Source organism: Aotus nancymaae, unplaced genomic scaffold, assembly GCF_030222135.1.
Source record: "Aotus nancymaae isolate 86718 unplaced genomic scaffold, 86718_ANA_hifiasm-v0.15.2.pri h1tg000003l, whole genome shotgun sequence".
NCBI lineage: Eukaryota > Metazoa > Chordata > Mammalia > Primates > Aotidae > Aotus > Aotus nancymaae.
In genome coordinates, this window is record NW_026988414.1 from 1,542,718 (window position 1) to 1,567,359 (window position 24,642).

The 24,642-nt window shown below is 54.7% G+C and overlaps 1 protein-coding gene across 1 annotated transcript in view; it reads right to left on the reverse strand.

Moving 5' to 3' along the window:
- Positions 1-337: 337 nt before the first annotated feature.
- ASS1 (argininosuccinate synthase 1) overlaps positions 338-24,642 on the reverse strand; it is a 55,918-nt gene continuing 31,613 nt past the window's right edge. Inside the window, exons 10-16 of the mRNA XM_012457972.2 lie at positions 24,548-24,638; positions 21,792-21,876; positions 21,200-21,264; positions 12,303-12,434; positions 6,695-6,851; positions 1,891-1,956; positions 338-618 (exon numbers count right to left, since the gene is read on the reverse strand). Coding sequence (XP_012313395.1) covers positions 573-618; positions 1,891-1,956; positions 6,695-6,851; positions 12,303-12,434; positions 21,200-21,264; positions 21,792-21,876; positions 24,548-24,638 — 642 coding nt within the window. The 3' untranslated portion in view covers positions 338-572. The remainder of the gene's footprint in view (positions 619-1,890; positions 1,957-6,694; positions 6,852-12,302; positions 12,435-21,199; positions 21,265-21,791; positions 21,877-24,547; positions 24,639-24,642) is intronic.

Consider the following 24,642-nt stretch of genomic DNA (forward strand, 5'->3'; position numbering starts at 1 on the left):
TCCTCTGGGCTATGAATAAAAGGGCTGTGGGCATTGCCCCCAAAATGCATCCCTTAGACTTTGTTGGCTTCCTGGCATATGCCACAGGGCCACAGTTGGTGACAGATTCCCAGGCTGCTGGCTAGGATCTGACCCAGGCGGGCAATTCTGGATTCCTAGTTTTTGCTAGAGAAGGGACAACTCTCCCAGAATAACAGGATGTCTGGCAAATGGTGGCCTTCAACAGCACTTAGTCCGAAAACACAAAAGTTGGGCTAAGAAAAGCATAATTAGCTACACACACACAGACACACACACACACGCACACACACTCTGTAGAAATAAAGAAACAAAAGTCTAGTGTATCTTAATTGTCATTTTATAGCTTCCCACTGCAGCTGCCCCCCACCCTTCCCTTCGATGACAAGGTTTGCAGGCTTCAGGGGGACCAGGGAACAAAGCCGGGGCCTGGCAGCCCCACTAGGCTGCCAGCCGGGGAGAACAAGTCACAATTACAAATTATCACAACAATTAGCGCCTGTACTTGGGGGATCTGCAAATTGAGGCGGCCCGACTCCTCATTGTCCAGGGGTCTATTTGGCAGTGACCTTGCTCTGGAGACGATGATATTCCTTCAGCCTGTAAACCAGATTCAAAACAAAGAAAAATATAAATGAACAATAACAACACACCCTGGCTTCCATTAATTAAGGCAGAACTGGGGTGGCGGGGGCAGCTGTTTGTTAAGATGTGTGTGAAGTTGTCTCTTTTCCTATTCCCTCTCCCGCCCTGGCCCCTCCTGACCTCCAATCAGGATAATGTAATTAATTTATCTTAGGGGGAGAACATTGTTTGTCATTGTTGAAGACAAAAAGTATTTAACTGGCAATGGGAGACGTGAAGAGGCCATTATGAAAGCCCCGTGTGTTCTGGGCCATTTAAAAGGGTTTATAGAGTCATAAAATACAAACACAGGGTGCAGGAGGCAGGGGGGTGGAGGTGATGAGAGGAAGGGAGAGGATCCTGGGCAGATGGGCGGGATCCAGCGTCTCTCGGGGCATGAGGCGCCTCCAGGGACAAGAGGCTGGCTCTAGGAGAAAATGGTGGCTCTGTGCCCAGGGCATGCTGTTAGCAAGAGGAGAGAGAGACTTGGATCTTCTTCTGGACCCCAGTCCTCAAGGGAGCTGGTGAGGAAGGACCAGGACAGGCCTTCCAGACTCAGCTCCACCTCCTCCTCGTTAACCACTCAGCCTATTTCCAGGGAGTTGCAAATTTTGTGTAAGAATTAAATGAGACAACCTAGGAGAGTGCCCCAGCTTCTGGTGACAAACAACCCTGTTTGCCAGTGAGCATACCGGCCCTGGGCTGAGAGTGCTTGCTGCTGGCACTGCCCCTGGCTCTTCTGGCATGCCAGTGTCTAAGCCTGAGCCGCACGCTTGATTTCCACAGGCTCATGTTGAACCTTTGCTGGTGACTCCCAGAGAATCAAAGGTCTGAGTGGCTTCAGATGACATGCACCACCCGCCTGGGCCATGGAGATGCACTTGTCTAGGATGGCTTCCAGCTAAGACGACAGCTCAGGTATGGTGACAGAAAACAAAGGCTTTTCTCCACCTCTAGGCTATTTCCTTGTTTAACCTGCCCAGCAAAGGAGCTCAGAGAGGAGCCTCTGTGGCTTAGGGGGAGGGGAGGGCGAGTGTCAGAGGCACCGGCTGGGACACAGGAACCTGGGACCCCAATGCCTCAGACCCTGTAGTTACTGTTGGCTAACAAGGAATGCCTCTGAGGATGCTGCAGGCAGATGGACAGGAAAGTGGGGTTTGTCTAGGGCAGGGCAGCAATCAAGGCCCCATGAAAGCCTACCCTTTGCACCTGGGGGCTCTGAAGGCCTGTCAGGGCTGAGCGTCTTACCTGAGGGAATTGATGTTGATGAAGCCGGTGGCATCGATTGGCTCATAGTCACCCTGAACGTTCATGCTAGGAGGAGAGAAGAAGCTTGTCAGGTCAGTCTGGCCCTGGCCTCTGCTTGAAGGGAGGACTGCTGGGGCCAGGAGCAGCCCCACCTCCCAGATGCCAGGTCATTTCCCCTGCGTGGGTCTAAACCCTCCCTGCACATTGGCTTTCCATTTAATTTCTTTTTGAGACAGTCTCACTGTCTCAAAAGTGCAGTGAGAGTGCAGTGGTGCCACTCGGCTCACTGCAACCTCCGCCTCTCGAGTTCAAGCAGTTCTCCTGCCGGCACGCGTCACCATACCCAGCTAATTTTTGTATTTTTAGTAAAGAAGGGGTTTCACCATGTTGGCCAGGATGGTCTCGATCTCTTGACCTTGGCCTCCCAAGTGCTGGGATTACAGGCATGAGCCACCGAGCCCGGCCCCGTTTAATTTCTGTACAACCCAGGGAACCCTATTCTGGGCCAGGCACCAACCCAAAGGCTGGAGAGCCTTAGTGGGGCACACAGCAGCCTCCTCCCTGCTACACAACGCAGCAGGAGGCTAGGAGCAGCCACCCCAGAACTCGCACTATGAAATGCTACCGACCAGGGCACTCCGTTTGTAAATGGACTATGTGTCCAACCAGCTGTGCCCTTGGGACTGTGTGGATGGCATCCAGTGACCTGCAGGCTCAGGAGGCCTTGGGGTGTGAACTGGAACCCCATAAAGGCATTTCTCAAGCTGCAGGGAGGCCTCCCGCATTCACAGCAGGATTGGCCCACTAAGTCACCTTTCCCCTCATTTGTCCAACCAGGTAGACCTCACCTAATCCATCCTGAAACCTGGGTACCCACCACCAGCTTGTCATGGAAAATGCTAGGTTGACTGCTGCTGTACTCGGCAGAGGAGATTTTACTTCTCTACAGCTTCCATCACCCAGACTCACCAGCCTTCTGCTTTGGGGCGTTCCAACCTTCCTAACTACGGCCGTCACTCCAGTCTGGCTAGCTGGGGTTTGCCTCCTGGCTCTGCCACCTACCACCAGAGAGCGCAGGGTGAGTATTTGTGCACTCCGAGCCTCGGCCTTGCACTTGTGAGATGCGTGATGGTGGTTAGCTCTCAACATCACTTTTGGCTCCATGTGAAATAACGTAGCTGGTGCCTGGCACGTGGTGAGCACCCGCTAGTACTAACACTATTCATTCACTCATTCATTTGTTCAGGCATTTATTAAGCCCTTGCTGCCTGCCAGGTGCTGTGCCAGGTGCCAAGGAAGGAACAGCAAGAGTGGTGTCCACAGGGAGGGGCCAGACGTAAGCAATCAATCCCCCATCACCTTTGTTAATTATAGTTGTGCTAAGTACCTAGGGCACGTGGACTCAGGTGCCTCCTACTCTACAAGGCCAGCCTCTGAGAGGATGGGGTCCCTTGTCACGTCCTGCTCTGAATCAGTGTCTTGTCTGCAGAACTCTAGGTTTGGGACAACACTGACTCAAGGTTCCTAATGACAAGGTGGTGGCCCTTCTTGAGAGGTGAGATTGGCAGCGGTGGTTGGGGGTGGAGGCAGGAGGATCTGCTGCTTTGAGACCCTGAGGCTGGACTTCTGACTGGTTCTTTGTGGACTGTGGACTTTCTACAATAACTAATGGGGGTCTCTGCATCTGCGTGGCTCCGGTGGCTTGTTCAGGACCTGGGCCCTGACCTTCAGCAGGCCTTGAAGCCGGTGGGCATATGGAACTCTCTGCAAAGACACCCCCATGCTCCTTCACCTCCTTGATCTCCCTCCCTCCTCTACACCTCCATAGCCCCTCCAGGGCTCAGGCACTGAAGCTACCAGGAGCTTGGGTTCCCTGGAAGAGGAGGAGATGGCAGACTTTTGCTGGCTTCCCCTTACTGTGCGTGCAGAGTCACTGCTTAGGAAGGGCTGGAGCAAACCTGACCACCAATGTCCTCCGATCCCTTAAACAGACCTTGTTTTGGAAACCGAGCCTCAGCCCCACCGGCCCCTGTATTCGACCCAAAGAAAACACAGGACACAGAATCCCCCACCTCTGTGTCCATCTGTCCTTTCACCTCCTTCTCTCACAAGTCACAACAAACTCTCCCATCCCCTTCCCCAAGGTGGGACTGTCCCGACTGCCCTGGCAGCCCCTGCAGAGAGGGTCCACACCCAGGGACAAACTTGTCCCATGAGGCTGCTGGGAGTTTCAAGAGGGGTTTCTCAGGAACTGAAAAACCTCTTTTTAAAATTGTGGTTTGAGGTGAGGGGGGAGGTGGAAAAAGAGTTTACAATGATTTTTTTTTTTTTTTTTACCTCCCCTGACGGTCTACAGAAAACCTCTGTGCTTTTATTTTTGCTCATTCGAGTGGCTCTGACCTGCTCTATAATTACGTTACTTTCTACCTACTGCGCCGCGGCATTTCCAGTTCTGCTGCCTCTTGCGGCTTCCTCGCTGGTCCCTGTGACGCTGTCACTCAAGGGCTTTCAAGCCAGCGATGTAGAAATCAAAAAGAAAAGGGAAATGGTCGGAGACACAGTGAGAATAAATGCTCCTGCTTTTCTCTTTTTCCCCTTTCCCTTTTTACTTTATTCATTTAATCTCCCTGAGTGAGACTGTAAGGCTTAATGAAGGGTTGGACAGATTATTAGAGGCTGTTGATTTGGAGGGGGAGGGAAGAAAGAGCCAGAGAGAGAAAGAGAGAAGATAATTTGACATTTACCCCGACTGATCTAAACTGATTCAGTTGTATTTATGGCTTATAAAGTGTTTAGAAAGATTGAGCGGGGAGAAACTCAACATGGCAAGGAGAAGGGAAAGGAAAAAATAATATTGACTGCCAAACAAGACGCGTCCTTCGATTCCCAACTGGCCTCTGGGAGGGAGGGGCTGGCCTCAGCTGAGCCAAGCTGGGCCCTGGGGGACCCATGTCCAGTGGGGGCTGTCTGTCCCACAGGGGCCTGCCTTGTCTCCTGTTTGGCCAGGTGACCTCTGGAGGTGACACCTCGTCCCTTGGTGCAGGTCACTCTCATCCATGGGGCAGACATAAGAGTAGTGAATCATTACCTGCTACCTTTGCCCTGCCTCTCCAGGGCCCTCCTGCCTCTCCAGGGGCTCCTATGCGGCCACCCTCTGCCTGGGCCATCACTGAGAAAGCTCCTCACAGTTCCACTTGTGTTCCCCCCAACTTTTTTTTTTTAAGAGACAGTGCCTAGCTTTGTTGCTAAGGCTGGAGTACAGCGGTGCAATCATAGCTCACTGCAGCCTCCAACTCCTGGGCTCAAGTGATCCTCCTGTCTCTGCCTCCTGAGTAGGTAGAAATACAGGTGCATGCCAGCACGCCTGGCTGATATTTTATGTATTTTTTGAGACAGGGTTTTGCTTAATTGCCCAGGCCGGATTGCAGTGGCATGATCATGGCTCACTACACCCTTGATCTCCCAGGCTCAAGCAAGAGACGCTCCCACCTAAGCCTCCCAAGTAGTTGGGATCACAAACACATACCACCACGCTTGGCTAATTTTTTTGATTTTTTAGTAGAGACAAGGTCTCACTATGTTGCCCAGGCTGGTCTTGAACTCCTGAGCTCAAGGGATGCTCCCATCTTGGCCACCCAAAGTGCTGGGATTATAGGCATGAGCCACCATGCCTGGCATAATAAAAAAAAATTTTTGTAGAGATGGGGTCTTGCTATGTTGCCCAGGCTGGTCTTGAACTCCTGGCCTCAAGCGATCCTCCCGCCTTGGCCTCCCATAAGATTTGGGATTACAGGCGTGAGCCATCTTGCCTGGCTAGTTCCTTTCTTGTCTCACTCCACACTCTCCCCTAGGCAGTCTCCTCTTGGTCCGGGGCTTTGGAGAACATCAAAATGCCTATGATGCTCCAGTGCCCTTGATCTAGGTTCTCCTCAACTCTAGACCCCATTGTCCCACCGTGGCCTTCTAGTTTTCCCAGCTAGCTCAACAGAAACCCATGCTTGTGACACCTAAATCCAAATTCATGATCCTTCCTCAAAAGCATTTTCTCAACCCAGGGATTGCACCCAGCTGCTCATGACCCCCGCCATTTCAATCCCTTCTAGATTTTTGTCACATCTCCCTGCTGCTCTCTAGTCCCAGAACCACCAGCCTGGTCCAAGCTGCCAGCATTTCCACAGGTGCCCTCCCTGCTCCTCACCTACTCAAATCCTTTCTCCAGAGCAGCCAGGAGGACTCTCTAAATGCACAGATCTGATCTTGGACTTCCCTTTAAGATCTAGCTTCGACTCCCTCCCCCAGCCTCTTTCACCCTCCCATTCCCCCTCTTCATCTGTTAACTCCTCTGCTATTATTTGAATAGCAAAGGAGCTTCTCCACAACCACAATTATTCTTTATATATATTTTGAGACAAGGTCTCTCTATGCTGCCCAGGCTGGCCTCAAACTCCTGGCTCAAGCAATACTCCCACCTCAGCCTCCTGAGTGGCTGAAATTACAGGCATGCACCACCCCTCCTAGCCAACCCCAGTTATTATACCCAGCCAGAGTATCCTGCATTCCTCACCTTAGACAAGCCCGTCACCACTTTGTCTAATTCTACATTCTGGTGATACTTTGATCCAAGCCTTTCTCCCCAGCTAGCTTGTATGTTCCACCGGGGCATGGCGGTGTCTACACTCTCCGTGACCATCTCTCTGTGCTCTGCACAGCTCCTGACGTGCTCAGGTACAGATGTCTAGAGGATACAGTCAAAAGCCAGGCTCCGTGCCTAAGTGGAGGGCAGGGCGAGGTGTGGGGCACCTACCTCACTAGCTCCTCGTTGTAGAGAGACAGTGGGGACTCCCGGCCGAGGATGTACACCTGGCCCTTCAAGACGGACACCTGCACTTTCCCTTCCACTCGCTCCTGGGACTTGGCGATGCAGTGGCGGACAAATTCACACTCAGGGCTGTGCCAGAAACCTGAGGGGAGGAAAACGAGAGGGTATTAGGGAGGCCTCCTGCACTGCCTGCCGTGGGTGAGAGCACAGGAAGGGTGCCCCATGCTTCACCCCGCCATGCAGACCTTGACTGCCTCCCATGAGTCTGGCACAGTATGCACTTGCCCGTGACCAAAGTGAAGATCATGCTTTCGTAGTCCTGTCCCGTGGGTAAGGAAGAAGCCACCTAGGTCATTCCTAAAGGTCAGGAGGGAAGTGACCCACTGCTTCATGCCACAGGTGTTCAGGAAGTGCCACATGCCAGGAAGTGGGGGCACAGTGGTAGAGGGACCCCATCCCCAGCCCACCTTGGGCTCTAATCTTGGGGGAGGCAGAACTCAGGACTCAGAGGCACGTGCTGCCTGGGGCTTGGTCACGTGGGTGTCCAGTGCGCAGCTGGGTGGTGGTTCAGGATCAGACCATCGCCATGTATAGGCTTCCCCTCTCTGTGCCTCTGTTTCCCCGTCTGTTGAGTGGGGGTGTTCACAGTAATATTGCTTGTGGAGGCCCTAGCACTGAGCAGCACCAGCCTTAGGGGCTACTGCGAACTGGGGTCCTGGCTGGAGCCCACCCCTCAGGGCGGGCTGGCCCCTGGACTCGGTGAGCTGTTCTCTGCATCCTGTTACTGTTTTCCTAGGCAGATGGAGTATGTCTGCAGAGATAAGCAGCAGAACTGTGCTCGGGATTTCATCTGCGCTAGCTCCTTGAATCCTCATAGACAGCCCTCAGCCTCTCTCCTTTCTGGGTGAGGAAGGGAGGCTCAGGGAAGTTAAGAAACTTCTCCGGGATCACACAGGCCGGAGGTGGGGAGCCTGCATCTGACTTTGTTGGCCCACGTTGTAACAACTCTGCTTCCTATGATACACTTGGAGCTTTCTCCGTGACTGGAACATCACTTGGTGTGAAGGTGGGGGCAGGAGGTGCCTGAGAAACAGGCTCCCTTCCCTCTCCCCCAGAGCACTAAAGGCCAGGGAGGGGTAGTGCTCAGACCCCAGTCTGCCCCGGGCCTCTTTCTAGTCTCTGCGGATGGAGGCTGGGACCAAGGGGAGGGACAAGGCAAGGCTAGGGTTTCCTGAAACGGAGCTGGGAAGGTGAGCCCACCTGGGCAGCTGCGGGGCCAGATGGCACATGATCTCCTGCCCTGATAAAGGGCTGGGTCAGGCCAGGAGCTGCGGCTATTGTGGGAGGCTCAGGCCCCTGGGGGCACCTGCTGAGGCCCTCCGTGGGAAAGGGGACAGGCCTGCTCTGGGATGGGGTCCTGGGGCTTGCAGAGGTGGGGGAGGGCCAGGCAGGGAGAGTAGAGGTTGAGTCCTTGCTCTCCAGGGTCCCACCCTTTGAGTCCACATCCCAGCCACACTTCAACAAGTGCTGCAACCTCCCTGTGCCTCAGTTTCTTCATTTGCACAGTGAGAAAATATCACTCACCAAGGGTCGTGTGGTTTCAGTGAGAGAATGCACACAGAGCACTAAGCGTTTTGCATTTGCAGTTTGAACTCCATGCCCTGTGCCAACCCTCACTGTACACGGCAGGGGCAGGGGAGGGAGGCCCAGAGAGGGAAAGAAACTGTCCAAGGCCACACAGCAAGACTGGAAGAGCACGGGTCTGATGAAGCACTCCTAACTCTAGCCCAGGGCTTTTTTCAACACACCCTGAGACCCTTGTCCTCCCAGCCCCCTAGGCCCTGGTGTCTTGGGTTTGGCCATCTTTTGATGGAGCTGGGATAATTAGCCCATCAAGTTTCCAGGCTGGAAGACAGGCAGGAGATGGAGGCAGAGATAGGGAAGACAGATCTCCGTGGGAGCAACTGGCCTGAGCGTTATCTCAGAATCTTCTACCTCTGCCCCACGGGGGTCTTCTGCTCAGATTTCTTTTCCCAGAGGACCCAGCCTGGGCTGGCGGACAGCGAAACTGGCATGAACTGCATGGGGGGAGACCCTGTACCCCCCAGGCATGCAGATGAACTGTGGGCGGGGCTTAGGGCTGAGCTGGAGAGGGACCCCTCCCCCATGCTGCTAGGCCCAGCCAGACACGCGCGATCCTTTCTAACTGGAACAGTGCTGTGTGAGTTGTACATTATACCCATTTTACTGCTGAAGAAATGGAGGCAAGGGAAGAAGAGGCAAGCTATACCCCCTAAATGAGATGCTCCATTGGGCCCTGCCAGGGTCCTGAAGCTGGGGTCCTGCCGGGCCAACCCTGGATGCCACTCCTGGAGACAGTCTGCCTGCAGCCCATACAGCCAGACCAGGAAATTTGGAAATGGCCGGAGAGGAGCAGGTGCCAGCCAGCCGCATAGACACAGATGCAGGGAGGCGGTGATCACAGAACCCAGGGCCTCTAGGAGTAAGGCCGGGACAGGAGGGCTTCCCTGTGCCTCATCCTCCCTATCTGTGCCCTGAGACCACAGGGGCTCTGAGGAAGCCAAGCACTACTGCAGAGTGGGGGGCCCTCTACCCACGAGCTAGACAGGACTGGGAAGAGACCCTGGTGTGCTCTCAGCCTGCTGCCCTTTATTTGACAGGAGGGGAAACTGAGGCTCAGGGAAGCGACAGACCTGCAAGACCATTAACCCGGCCAGAGGCAAGACCACAGGGCCCTGCCTCCACACTGGGAAAGCACACCAGGCGTGCACAGTTACTCCACACGCTGGAGTTAGCACTCGCCGGCCAGACACTGCTTCAGATGCTTCCCAAATATTCATGCATTTAGTCCTCACCGCCAGACAGAACTCTTCTTCCCACGCTTCACATGGGAAAACTGAGGCCTCGGGAGGTTAAGTAACGACATGCTCAAGCAAAGCCCTGGTCTATACCATATCTGTATCCCTCACGGAAAAATCGCATCAAACGGCCCCTCTGAGCTGTGGTGGTCAGCCTGCTGCCCGAGGCCGATCTTGACATCTGTGGGCCCTGGACAGCAGCGGACCTGGGCAAAGTCAGTATTAGTGACAACGACGAGGAAAAAGCCCCCTCCTCTCCCTCGCCTCTACTCTGAAGTTCTGTTTCCTAATCATGGTACCTCAGTTTAGGATGTAGAGGGCTTGTCTCTGACAGAGCAGGGACTCGGCCCAGCCAGCCCTATGTAGAGGCATCGTGACTGCAGCCAGGAGCCAAACTCTGCCCTACGTCCGGGGCTCCCCTGTCCGTGCCACTGCACCCCTTGATCACGAGCATCCTGGAATCTGGTGGAGTAACTGGGAACTTGGCCGCTGAAACTGGCCTGAACCAGGATCAAAGCTGCGCGTCACCAGCCAGGAGAGCCTGGGTGAGCGCCTTCAGCTGGGGGCCTCCATTTCCTCACCTCTGCACAGCTAATATTAGATAATGCCTGTCAGGTGCCCAGCTCAGCCTGGCAGCAAGACAGCAGGATTAGTGGCAGCCACGGCCAGTGGCATCAGCCTCTGCAGTTGCCCCTGGAGCAGCCGGGCCAGGTGCGCTCTCCTCTGCCACGTCTTAATGATTCGCTCACTTTGTAACCAAAATCCTTTCAGGATTGCAATCCCTTCAGGCTGGAGAGCCCGCAGGAGACAATGGTATTTAAGCACCTGTCTATACCTGGGAAGGGGGGCAGAACTCGGCTTCAAAGCTGCCAGGAACAATGGTAGGGAGAAATAACACCACCCAATAACCACTGAGACCTCTTGAAATCCTGAGATGAGTTACCATGATTAGGAAGCTTAAAAGGAAACAAACCCTGGGAGTGGAGGGGAAGAGGCGGGGAGGAGAGCTCAGCCCAGGTAGCTGTTCTATTAACTAACTTTGGACGGGTCCCTGACATCCAGGGCTGGGCTGGAGTGCAATGGCGTGATCTCAGCTCACTGCAACCTCTGCCTCTCGGGTTCAAGTGATCCTCCTGCCTCGGCCTCCCGAGTAGCTGGGATCATAGGCATGCACCACCATGCCCTGCTGGTTTTGTATTTTTAATACAGACAGGGTTTGTCTATGTTGGTCAGGCTGGTCACGAACTCTCGACCTCAGGTGATCCACCTGCCTTGGCCTCTCGAAGTACTGGGATTACAGGCATGAGCCACTGTGCCTGGCCTGAAATTTTTTTTATTTTTTTGAGATGGAGTCTTACTCTTGCCCAGGCTGGAGTGCAGTGGCACGATCTTGGCTCACTGCAACCTCTGCCTCCCGGGTTCAAGTGATTCCCCTGCCTCAGCCTCCCAAGTAGCTGGAATTACAGGCATGTACCACCACGCCCAGCTAATTTTTGTGTTTTTAGTAGAGACAGAGTTTCACCATGTTGACCCAGCTGGTCTTGAACTCCTGAACTTAGGTGATCCTGCCTCGGCCTCCCAAAGTGCTGGGATTATGGGTGTGAGCCACCGCTCCTGGTGACACTTGAATTTTATATAATTTGTCATGAAATAGCATTAAAATTTTTTTTTTTCCTCCCAACCATTTAAAAATGTAAAAACTGGCCAGGCACAGTGACTCATGCCTGTAATCCCAGTACTTTGGGAGGCCAAGGCAGGCAGATCACCTGAGGTCAGGAGTTCAAGACCAGCCTGACCAACATGGTGAAACCCTGTCTCTATTAAAAATACAAAAATTAGCTGGGCATGGTGGTGCATGCCTGTAATCCCAGTTACTCGGCAGGCTGAGGCAGGAGAATCGCTTGAACCAGGGAGGGTGGAGGTTGTAGTGAGCCAAGATAACACCATTGCACTCCAGCCTGTGTAACAAGAGTGAAACTGTCTCAAATAAATAAATAAAATACAAATGTAAAAACTATTCTTAGCTCATGGGCTGAAGAAAAAGGTGACAGGCTGGATTTGACCCAGGGACTGTAGTTTGGGGACCCCTGTTATATCACATGAGGGTTAGATTTTGGAGTCAGGAGGCCTGGAAACCCAGGCTCCTCACCTGCAAAACAGGGACACCCCCAACGGTGGGTGCTCGTGTCCCCCACTGGTCCTTCCACACACAAGGCTCAGGCCTGCCACCCCATGGCCACCCCAGGGTTTTCACGTCAAGATCTGGCTTCTGCAGTACCGGGATCTGGGGCTGAATTCCTGGAGTAGATCCAGGTTCTGCCTGGAGACAGCCTGACCTGGGGGTCAAACCCAGCTAGGCCACCTCCGGTTTTATCCTTTCCTTCTCAGCCTCAGTTTTCTCACGTGTACAGGGAGTTGCAGACGTCCTGGGAAGGTTGTGAGGACCACGTGGGACGAGGCATGCTGCCACACAGTGCCCAGCACCTGGCACGTGCTAGAGTCAGGCAAACTGTGGGCGGTGAAGGCTGCTGGACACCTTGGGAGGCGGGTGCCTCTCCCCGGACACGCCCCATGGCAAGGCAGGTCTCAGCAGCCCCTGCTCCCTGCACTTTCCCTCAACCCCCTTTAGCCTGCGTCTTTTGGGGCCTTACATGAGGGTGATTTGGGATCCTCTGTGGGGCGGTTAAAGGGGGCAGCCACAGAGACTTACGCACCGGTATAGACCAGCTCAGCAAATTTCAAGCCCAGGCCTTGTTTGATTTTGCGCACTTCCCGGTCCATGGTGAAAGCCTCGATGTCTAAATGAGCGTGGTAAAGGATGGTGCCTGCTGGGGTCTCGTAGATACCTAGCCATTTTTCCAGGCAGGGGGAAAAGGAGGAAAAAGAGAGAAACGCATGAAACCCAAACTGTCAGCAAATGACAAAAAAAAAAAAATAATAATGATTTGTCTGACAGGAGACAAGCCGGTCGGACCCATTCACTCCCAGCTTGCTGCAAAATGCATCTGTCATTATGTTCATGCTGGGGCCACGACAGTCCACTCTGCGGCTTGTGGAGAAAATGTCTAGATGCCCCCTTTGAAGGGGCCCTCAGACGCTAGAAAATGACAGGGTTTCAGAGCAGCAACCCCTCCCTCCCCATGCATGCCCACCGGCCCGAGGTTGAAAGCCTGTAATTAAAGCCACTACGGTAGAGCCTGGGGCCCCAAATATCCCTTCCTCCCTTCCTCCCTTCCACCAGGGAGCCAGGGGCAGGGGCGGCTGTGCACATGTGTACACATGTGTACACACGTGCCACCTGCAGCCTGAGGGGCCCCTGGGGCCCGGTCTCTCCAGAGGCCACTGGGATGGCAGAGGGCTTGGGCAATCACCTGGGCTGACCCCACTATACAGATGGGGAAACTGAGCCCAAGAAGAGAAATGGTTTGCTTTAGGAGGAGCTGGGAATTGGATCTAGGCCCCCGAGTCCCTCACCAGTGCTGTCTGCTGCCCTGTGGGTCAACTGGCCGTGGAGGCCCCACCCTGGAAGGTCAGGGGGATGGGATTGCTCAAGTCCCCTCTTGTGACCTGAGGCCCGGTCCCTCCATTTGCAAAACAACCTGCCTGGAACAGATGATCTCTGAGTGACACAGTGGTGCCTGGCCCTGGGCTGATCTGGGTCTGGGGAAGGCCCGCTCCGCAGCACCCTGCTGTACTGGACAGTGGGGCGCCACGAGGCAGGACTGCTCACGTCACACAGCCCAGGCCACCAGGAATGCAACCTCAGAGAGCTGGCCTTGGGCAAACCCGCCCCACAGCTGCTGCCTGGGTGGAGCAGGGGCTGAAGCCCCCCATCTCCATGGATTCTACGCCGCGAGCTTCCTTTCTTCCACCATACGATGTTACATCACTAAAGGGGCAGGCTGTCAGTTATCCTGGGAATCTACTAATAGATCCTTAGTCATCTACTAACATCATCTTTCTACACTGGCTGCTTGGAAAAAAAAACAAAGGATCTGTACACTCATGTTCATAGCAGCATTAATCACAACAGCCAAGAGACGGAAGCAAGCTAGGTGTGGAGGGATGAGTGAATAAGCAAATGCAGTCCATCCATGCAGTGGAATATTATTCAGCCTCAAGGAAGGAGGCCAGGTGCGATGGCTCACACCTGTAATAATTCCAGCACTTTGGGAGGCCGAGGAGGGCAGATCACCTGAGGTCAGGAGTTCAAGACCAGCCTGGCCAACATGATGAAACCTCATCTCTACTAAAAATACCAAAACAATTAGCTGAGCATGGTGGTGCACCCCTGTAGTCCCAGCTACTTGGGAGGTTGAGGCAGGAGGATCGCTTGGGCCAAGGAGGCAGAGGTTGCAGTGAGCCAAGATCACACCACTGAACTCAAACCTGGGTGACAAAGCAAGACTCAGTCTTAAAAAAAAAAAAAAAAAAAGGGAAGGAAATCCTGACACATGCCACAGCATAAGCGTAAGGACATTATGCTAAGTGAAACAAGCCAGGCACACAGAAATAAACACTCTTATGTTCCACCCATAGGAGGTCCCTCGAGTAGTCAGAATCATACAGACAGAAATGGTGGCTGGCAGGGGCTGGGGGAGGGAAGATGGGGAGTGTTTCATGGGGACAGAATCTCAGCTTTGCAAAATGAGAATGTTCCGGAGGTGGAGGGTATGATATCTGCACAGGCCTGTGAATGGGCCGCTGAGCGGCATACTTACACATTTTTTAAATACTCAATTTTATGTTACATGTATTTTACCATAATTTTAAAAATGTTTTAAAAACCACAAAGGAGATCTGGGGAGGCTGAGTCCGCCGAGCCCTCGTGCACTAACCAGAAGATTCCTCCTTGGAGAACTTCTCCAGTCTTTGGTCTCTAAGTCTTAGAATCGCGGAAATGTCAGAGCTTGCTGTAAGACCCATTAGGATCACTCCGGTGCAAACCCAGTATCAGGCAGCGGGGGCAGAAGCCCCGCATGCAGAAGAGAGGGCAGAGGCTGTGCTGGGAGGAACAGAGGCCCCTCTGCGAACTCTGGACTCACCTTCAATCTAGTACCACACCAGTCTTACAAATGAGAACCTGAGGCCTGCAGTGGGGAGTGGCTTCCTAGGCAACTGGAGGGAGAATGGGACCAGCATTGGGGTCTCCCATCTTAGCTCCAGGTGGCCTCTAAGGGCCTTTGGGAAAGTGACTGAGTGCTAACCAGAGCTGGAGAGAAACGGCCAAGTCCGGGCTGTTGTGATAGAGGAAATGCTTGGGTTCTCACTGCGGCTCTGATATGCTGGTGTCAGGTCACATGCTTGTCAAAGCCCCTCACAGCCACCAGGAGCAAATACGAGTATCGCGTGCCACGAAAGAGCCCACCCTGCGTCATTGGTGGGGGCTGCAGCCCTCGGCAGTCTCCACCATCTAAATCTAGTTGTGACCTCAGAGTAGGAAATGGCCTCTTTCCAAGTTTATGCAGAGGCCCAAGCCGTCAAATCCCTCGAGAGTTCCTCAGGCCTCAGCATTACTCTTGTAAACACAGTTCAAATGGGTCCCAGGTCATTTTCCGCAGAGCAGCTCAGAGCCACAAACCAGGAAGTGGTAAAAAGGCTGATGGAGGCAGAAACAGAGGAATGGCCGAGAAAAGTCATTACAGACAGCCTTGAGGACAGGCCAGGCGTGTGGGGGCTCACACCTGTAATCCCAGCACTTTGGGAGGCTAAGGCAGGAAGACTGCTTGAGCCGAGTTCAAGACCAACCTGGGCAACATAGTGAGACCTCATCTCTACAAAAAATTTTAAAATTATCTGGGCGTGGTGGCATGTGCCTGTGGTCCCAGCTACTTGGGAGGCCAAGGTGGGAGGATTGTTTCAGCTCAGGAGTTCAAGACCAGCCTGGGCAATGTAGGGGACCCCATCTCTACAAAAAAAAAAAAGATAAATTAGCTGGGTGGTGTGTATGCTACTTGGGAGGACTGCTTGAGCCCAGGAGACTGAGGCTGCATGAGCTGTCACTGTGCCACTGCACTACAGCCTCGGTGACAGAGCAAGACCCTCTGAAAAAAACAAAACATGACCCCAAACAAACATGACAGCGCCAAGCCACCAGAAACGGGAATGGCTCGGCGGTGTGTTTAGAAAGACCGATGTGTGCAGAACCTTCGGAAATCTCTGTCTCCAAAACAGCAGCTGAAACAGTGTTCCAGGAGCAAGTTTTCAATTAGCCTAGAAACCTGATGACCAGAAATAAAGCAATTTCCCGAGAGCCACCAAGAGCAGGACACTGACGAAGCCCTGCTGGTCCTCCCATCCTGGCACATGGCTGGAAACAGGCCTTCTAGTGATTAGTCTGGGTACATTTTGGAAAATTCCAGAAACGTGCAAAGCCTGTCCTTATACTGGCCACAGAGTCACAATAGTGTCATCCCGGACAGGCCAGTAACAGGAGTCGTCCTCATTTTCAATTCCTAGAGACCCAGGCTTGCCTCCCTGCTTTTCTGTCCTCAGCTGGGCCAACTGGGGGTACAGTTCAAACTATATTCGCAGGGCTGGGGCTGAGCACCAGGGGTCCTGCAACCTGCCTTTACAGAAAGCGCCCAGCTTGGCTTTGCTGTGTGACCTTGGCTGGTCTCAGCCCCCTCTCTTAGAACCAGGCAACCCATCTGGAAAGCAAGATTGCCAGTTTCTGCTGCTCTGACGTTCCAGCTTCCTCTGGGACCTACCTGGAAGGTGAGTGTTTAGCTGCACTGTCCAGCTGTGCCCTACTGATTCACGGTCTTGTCTCGAGAACACTCTAGGCCACAGCTTCGCCTCCCATCAGTCCAGAGAGGGGAGAACGCAGGTGGGGTTCAGGGCTCCAGGAAGAGCTATGACTTGCCTAAGGTCCTCCAGCTACTGGCCCATCACAGGTGTCCCCAGGAAAATGAAGCCAGTGCCACGGGGAGCAGAGAGTGCCTGGTGAGCAGAGGCCAGGCAGAGCCCACCTCTTCCTGAGCCCCCAGCACCAGCTTCACGGCTGCCACCCAGAGGGCTCCTGGGCAAGAGGAGAGGCTGCAGCCTTGAACCATACCAGCACAATTAATACTCCTGCTCCTAAGTTCATTGTGACTGATCAAAAAGCTTGTTTTTCGGTTGCTGTCACAGTGTGCATGTGTGTGTGTGTGTGTGTGTGTGCACGCGTGTGCGTGTGTGTGCATTTTAAGGCTTTTCCCTCTCCTCTCTGCAGGGGTAGGGGGTACAGATGATGTCTGTGTTTTTCTTCTGGAAAATAAAAAGACTTAAAAAAAAAAAAAAGTGACAGAAACCTGATGCTAAAAGGCTACGGATTTCGGGCTTTTGACAGTCGGCATACAAACCACTGCGCAGAGAGAAGGAGGAAATGACAGCTGAGCCTCTGTGTTGCCGCGGAAGACACAACAGACATCTTCGGAGTGACACGCACAGCAGCTCCAAGTGTCTATTTTCATCTCCCCGTGTTTACAGGAAAAAGACAGAGGTGTCAGCAGTTCTCTGCGGAGCAGCTTCAATCACGCCATAATTACTGCCAAGAAGGGTGCGGCGGGGGAGTGCGGAGAAGGGCAAGGAGCTAGGGGTGGCCAGGGGTGGCGGGGGGGAGAGTGGACAAGCAGGAAGAGGTGGGGACCAAACAGCTGCTGTGGCTCAGATTCTTCTCATCTGTCCCTGAGGCTGCCAAGGTTAGCCTGGAATGAGCGATTTTGCAGAATTGAGTGGGATCCACCAGCTCAGCTGGGGCCCAGGCTGGGGGTGAGGGCACCTGGGCTAAAGGCTCTGGTCCTTTTGGAAAGCAGAAGAAGCGATATTTGGAAAATCTGGGGCATGGGGGGGTGGCTGGAGCCCAAGGGCTCCCCTCTTAGGTACCAGGGCCAAGGCGAGAGGCAGTTGCCATGGTGATGGGAGGCAGGTCAGGGTGGGAACTCTAGCCATCCTCTGTGCTCCTGGTGCCTGGCAGGCCCCATCCTGGGTGGGCCTCTGGGGCTGAAAACCTCTTTGCTTCACAGATCTCCCTCCGTTCTCCATCTGGAATGTTCCAGATGGTGGGTGGGCAGGTTGGGAAAGTGGGTGGCAGCCCTTGTTCCTTCTTGGCCAGAAAGTAGAGGAGTAAGGTGGAAGGGAGACAGGAGGGAAGAGAGGAGGGAGGAGGATGGGGAAAGAGGGAAGGGCAAGGGAGGGAAGAGGAGAAGGAGGAGGAAAGGGAGAGAGGCAGGAGGAAAGGAAGGCGAGGCGGAGGAGTGAGATGGGCAGGACTGGGAGGAGAGCGGAGAGGGAAGAGCGGCTGAAGTTGGGCCAGAGAGGAGAGAGAAAGAAGGTGAGCACAAGGACGTGCGCGGGCTCCTTCCCTGCTTCCCTCCAGCCTGCCATGCCCCCCTTCTCCTCCCCACTGATTTCATTTACTTCACTTAATTAGCCCTCCTCCAGAGTTAAAAAGATAATGTGATAATGACATGTGAACAGCCACAATATAGAGAAAGCTACTCCAGCGGCAGCTTCCCCAGCCCCCTGTCCCTGACCCTGAGCGCCGCTGACCAGGCTACCCCAGACCCACGGTGCTGGCGCTGCCCAACTCCCTACACACCCCCCCACCCCCCAGAAAAAAATCAGCCCTTAACGAATTTCAATTACGAGCTTTGTAAAATCAATACAAATGACATCTTCCCCTTGTACACCGAGATACGGACAATAGCACCTTTCTGCTCTTCCCTCAATATAACTGACGGTAACAGCTTCTCTCATTACTGTACACTTAATAAAAAAACCTCGTCATGGGAGAACCCCCAGCGCCCTAATTTATCATCTCTTTCCTTCTCACATGAAATATTTGGAGCAGAGAAATAAAAACAAGACATCACCCTAAAATTGTCAAGCAACTTTCTCTTCTCTCCCCAACGCAAAGCAGGAAAATAGGCGAGTGAGGACATCCGGGGGGAGACGGTGTGACCTCCTCATCTGGCCCCTTGACAACTGGACTTCCAGAGGGAGAAACCTGGCTAAGATCACACAGCACGTTCTTGCAGCTGGAATCCCGATTTTCTTCCTGTACAACGCTGACTACATTCTGTGCTTTTGGGGACAGCCTCCAACAGCACCCGCCAAGTACCAGGGCAGAGTGAAGGCTGGCTCCAGGAACCTTTCGGCAGGTGGGTGGTAAGGAGCCACGGGGGTTGGAACAGACTACTGATCTCATGGCTCTGGCCTTCTGTGGGGACGAGGCCCCCATTCTGGGAAAAAGGTAGCAAGTCTGCCGTCCAGACCCAAACCTATTGTGCATCAGAGCATCAGGAGGACTCTGCCTTTGATCTGCACAGTGAAGATCAGTGAAGACCCTTTCACAGATGAAGAAGCTGAGGCTCAGGGAAGCTAAGTTGCTTTTCCAATGGTGATGGAGCCAACATCGGGAGTTAGGCCTGGCACCAAAAGCCTTGACCCTTGACACCTGCTCTTTAGCGCGTCTCCCAGGTCTCTGGCTGTCAGTCCCCATCAGACCCAACAGGCCACCTGGGGTGCCTCCCATCGTCGTCTACCACCCTCCGGAATGCTCTCAGCTCCCATTCCACATTCTACCATGAAGCCTATTCTACTGCCGCCTCCTCCAAGATGTCCTCCCAGAATGTGCAGCCCAGATCTTCCTCACTAACCACCTCCTTCAGTTTATTTTTGCTAGACTCTGCTTGACAATCCCCACCCAGCAGGATGCCATTTCAGAGAGACTTCAGGTCAGTCCTCATCTTTCCAACAGGGAAGGCAATACATTTTCATCACATGTGCCGATCCTGATCATTTGGTAGTGCCTGCAAGCAGCCCTGAGACACCTCTAGTGTCAACAGGATAGTGCCAGCATCGACTGGTGATGCCTGCCACAGGCATGGCAAGGGCATGACAACAGGTGCGGTACTGGAATTCTGCACCCCCCTGCCCCGCCGGCACACTGACAGCTCCCAGAGGGTCTGGGCTGCTTCTATCCCCATTCCATACCCCCTGGGGACTGATGGCTATTTATGGAGCACTTCCAGTGTACCAGTTCCTGCCACCATACATGAGTTTGAACCCAGATCTCTCTAACTCCAGTCTAAGCTCTTAGCCCTCCACTCCATGCCACTCTGAGCCTAGATGGCAGTCCTGGTCCTGCCACTGAAGTGCCTGGGATTTGGAGCAAGCCCTCTATCTCACCCCTTCCTGGCCCTGGCTTCCCCATCTGTAAATGGGGTGCTGGTCTGTGGCTCCCCGGGGTCCCTCCCAGCTCTCCCTGGAGGGTGTACACCGGGCTGGCTTCCAAGGGCAGGCTGCGACAAAGGGGCACCTAGTCACATGTTAATATAGGTAAGAGACAAAGGTAAGCGGGATGAAAGGGAGCAGCTAATTAGCAACACTGTTCTCAAGGCCTTCCTGGCGCTGCGGTTCGGTTGTTTCTCCTGAATAACAGCGAGCAAGGAGCCAAAACCACAAGACGCATACCCGCCTCCCGTCCTGCGCTCCCATGCCGTTCCAGGTCGGGGCCAGAGTGATGCAACTCTCAACACGTAACACATTACACTTGGGGAAACTGAGGCCCAGAAACAGATGACAAGTCCAAGGTCGTTGGCGAAGGCAGGGCAAACCTGGGACCACCACCCTTTTCTACTGGCCCACATGGGGTGATGGGCTTTCTGTGGATTTTATAGTCTTAGTAGAAAGAGCCCAAGGAACATGGGGTGGTGACTATACCATGCGTCTTTTCAAATCGACCCTAAGCAAAGAGATCGGAACACTTACCAAAACAGGAAGCCCTGACCCCATTATCAGTATTAAAAATTCAGGTCCCCAGTTCAGGGGCTCCAACTGCTGAAACCTTGCCCTCTCCCTCTTAGGACCCCCCAGAAAGAATGCAGCATGACTTTATCACACACTGGCAGACCCTCAGGGACCTGAGATCCCCTTGGTGTATGAATGGGGAAAATGAGTCCTGGAGAGGTGGGTGTGGTCAAGATGAAATGGTGAGTGGCTGACAAAGGGAATCATGAGCTTTTGGCTACTAAGAGAAGGCAGAGGCACCTACTTGGGGACCAGCTGCCCTGCTCCTGGGCCCAGTCAGAGGCAGATATGGGGCTAGGCAGCCTAGAGGTCACGCTGAGCCTCAGACCCAACCATCCCCGGAAAAAGGACCCACCAGCCCTGCCTGTTGCTGGGACAGGCCCTTAGGCCCTGGCCGGCTCCCAGTGCCTGTGCAGCCACAGCGCCCACCCCTGGCAGGATTCCCACCCTGCCTGGCTGGCGGCCTCCATGGGGCCTTAATGACCACGAAATTGGGTCTGCACGGTCTGCCTCCAAACCTGGTCTGCCCACCCCAAACAAAAGACAGCCTGACCTCCAGGCCTGGCCCTGGCCTCCCTGCTCCTCAGAGACTCCTGGCCCTTGCCAGACCCCTCCAGTCCTTGGACAGCCCTTCTAACACCCTGAAAGTCAGTGGCAAAGGGCCCATGATCCCCGCTTGGCAGGAGGGACACTGCAGTCTCGGAGGTGCGGTCAAAGGACTTGCCCCAGGTCGCCCATGTAGCATGGAGTAGTAGCGTCTAAATGGGACAGGGTCTCAGAGGTTTGCTGGGCCCTCGGCGGCGCTGAGCAGACTCACCTCGGGACTTCATTCCGATGAAGCGGTTCTCCACGATGTCAATTCGGCCCACGCCGTGCTTGCCCCTGTGGGAAGATACGGTCAGTTGGGTCCAGGTGCTACCGCAAGGCTCAGAGTGACCCACCCAGCTGGGCTGCCCCAGGGTGGGCATGACTTAGGCCACACATTAAGCAGCATCTCAGGATCTAAGACTCAGAGGACATCTGAGCCGGGTCACCTAGCTCAGGTGCCCACTGGATAGGTGGGGAAACTGAGGCCCAGAGAGAGAAGGGATTGCCTAGGTATGAATTCAAATTGTTCTTTCTGTCATCTGTGTCCTGGGTCTGCCATCCAGCCGGGGGCCTGGGAACTCCAGCCTCACGGTCAGGAGGCAGGAGACACCCTGGGGTTGTTATCTTCCAAGGCTAAGGACCACAGAGCCTCTCCTGCCAAACAGGTCGCCTTGGTCAGGGAAACACTGTAGCCATGGGGATGGGACACAGCCCGGGCTCTGTGCCGAGCCTCTGCCGTAACCATTAGCTGTGATGGTCCAGGCTGGGGCTCTCCCGAGGCAGCGATTCCCAGGAGGCCGAACAAGGCGGTGGACACTCACGCGACTTCGTTCAGGTACATGAAGAGCTCCAAGGAGGTCTGGTGGGTGGTGCCATCCTTGACGTTGGTCACCTTCACGGGGACCCCTAGGGTGGGAAGAGAGGGCAGTGGGCCTCTGGGCCCGGCTCAGCGGAGAAGCCCACACCCGCCACCCCACCCTCTCCCTCCTCCCGCAACGCCTTAAATGGATGTGACAGATATGGACTCCAAATGACTCCTTCAAAAGCCCTGTGCAGGTTGAGGCCTGCTGCAGGGAGAGAAGGGGCGAGAAAGCCCCCCAGAATGAAAGGGAAAATGCAATAAAAACGCTCTCCCCACCCTCTCATTCTCTTTGCCCCTTTTGCATTTAGGGGCTGTGAAATTGGAACCAGGCCCTGAACTAATTGAATTTCACGCTCCACCATTGTCTTACTCCGGGAGCACCTTCTGTCCCACCAGTCACCCGGGGGCCGCCTGGCCGAGGTGTGGCTGGGCTCAAGCACACACACACACACTCGCTCACTCACACACACACACACGCACACACACAGCCCCCTGCCACGTCTGTCAGGCGGACCCCGAGCCCCGACCCTGTACCCCAGACCCACACACAGCCATCTGATTGATGGGGGTGACACGGTGCCCGCTCCAGCAGGCAAGGTGTCGGCAGCGTCCCTGAATCTGAGGAGCTGGGTCTGGGGTGGCAGGAGGGAAGGGGGTGGGGGGGCAGTGGGTGGGTTCGGGGTTGACTCTGAATAGCAAGGGGCACTTTCTCGAGCGGTGTGAAATGAGCAATAAATGTATTGGGGCTAACAAGAGAGCTGAAACAGTGACAAAGAAAAGCTGTTCAAAGTTGGCGGCTAATCCCCCACCCATCTGCCCGGCTCATTACCATGGAGCGAGCCATCGGGTGCCAATCAGGCCTCAATAGCGGCTTTATTAGCCAGGCGCCGCTCGGAGGGGCTTCGCTGAAGGCGCTGTCAGCCTCGCCATTCTTAACCCCCATTTCCAGGGGTTTTATAACTTGGTTGTAAATTGCTATTAAATGTAAGTCTGCCCAATAATGAACCTTAAGCCCCTCTCGCCACCCCCTGCCTCTCCCTCTCCCTTTCTCTCCCTCCCCGGTCCTATTATCGGCCTTCGCTGGGGCCTTAGATGGGGCCTGCCCGGGAGAAGAGGTGACATTGTTGGTGCTGCTGCCGGAGAAAGCCTCTTAGCCTTTAAAATAGTTAATAATTAGATTAAAACTTCAAATAAATTAACTAGAGAGTGAATGGGCACTAGCCAGGGGAGGGTTTCTCCCATCTTTTTTTTTCCTTCCAGACAGTCCCCAAATCATGACAATGGGTCACATTTCTTATCCAGCTCAGCCCTCGGAGCTGCCCTGTTCGTCGGGCAGGGCTGCTGGAGCCTGGTCCCCAGGACCCTCCGCAGGCTGCCACCCGCCTCCCACCCTCAGGGCTCTCCGGGCTCCTGGGGGGCCCCGTGCAGGGAGCCAGGAAGTGCTACTGGGGCTGCTCCCACCATCTTCTCAGAGATGATTCTCAAGGGAGGTTCTGTGCCTGCAAACAGGCCTGGGGACCCAGCTGCCTTCGGGGGCCTCTTTGGCCCCCAGCGGGTTGGGACAGATGGAGGGGAGCAAGGAAGATGCTCGCTGGGTTGGCCAGGCTCTTGGGAAAGGCTCAGAAAGGCTTAAAGTGCTCAGCCTCTGAGACGTCATTCCGTGCACCATGCTGGGCACCTGTGAGCATCGTCTCTGTGGCCTGTTTTTAGATGATGCACCCAAGGCCCATCGTGGTGAAGCTGGCTGTCAAAGTCACACCAGCAAAGGGAGAGCGGGGTCTGCAGCTCTGCTTCCCCTCCAGCCTGGTGCTTCCCCACCCCATCATCCTCTCCAGGCGCCTCTCTCCCTCTTATCCCAGTTCCAGTGTGGGCAGGCACTTTGTGGACGGGCAGGCCAGCCCCCTGCCTGGTTCTGGAGTGCCCTCGCTCATGCCCAGCACCACCTCCTCCAGGAAGCCTCCCTGATCTTTGCAACCTCCTGAAAAGGTGCCCCTGGTCAGGCCCTCTGAGCCCTCCAAGCCTGGACAGGCATGCCTCGCTTCTCTATCCTTCCTGCAGGCCGAGAGATGCCCTCTCCCAATCTCAGATACCCAGGCGCTCAAGCCAGGCCAGCAAACGCTTCTGGTTGACAGCAGTGAGGAGGGAGCAATCAGGACGGCCCCCACTGCCGAGGGGAGCAAGAGTAGCCGCAGTTTTGAACCTGGGGTCGGCAGGGTGAGGCCCGGAGCAGCTCAGTGAGGACTGGGGAAGCCTTTCCGTCTGGGGTCCAGGGGTCCCTGAGGCCAGCTCGCGAACACTCACTGTTTACCGAGCACATTCCGGGGCCAGGGCCTGGGGCTGGACGCTCCCACGCAGGCCTCGTTCTACCCCGAGAAAACAGCAGGCACTCATTCATCCTCAGATACAGGCGAGGACGATGAGGCCCAGGGAGGCTGAGTCTGTTCAGGAGCTAGAGTGTTCTCATTCCAGACCTGGTGCCCACGAACCTACCTGATGGGCAGCCGAGGGCATGCTCCTCCCAGGCCTAGGGGCATCCATGCTCGTACTGTCCAGGGAAGTGGGCTGTGGGGAACCCCTGAAGTCCCTGCCTCCACTCTGGCTTCCAGGAATGCAGGGGGGTGGCAGGTAAAGAGGGCCTTGGTTCCCAGGCTGGGAGGGGAAAGGGGTCAAGGCCCCAAGAGTCCACTTCTCCGAGTCCCCACAGGTGGCACGTACCTTTTTTGAACTCGATCTCGAGAATGTCAGGGGCGTTGGGGGCTGTGGCCGGGTCCTGGGTCTTTGTGTAGAGACCTGGAGGCGCTTGGTTCTGA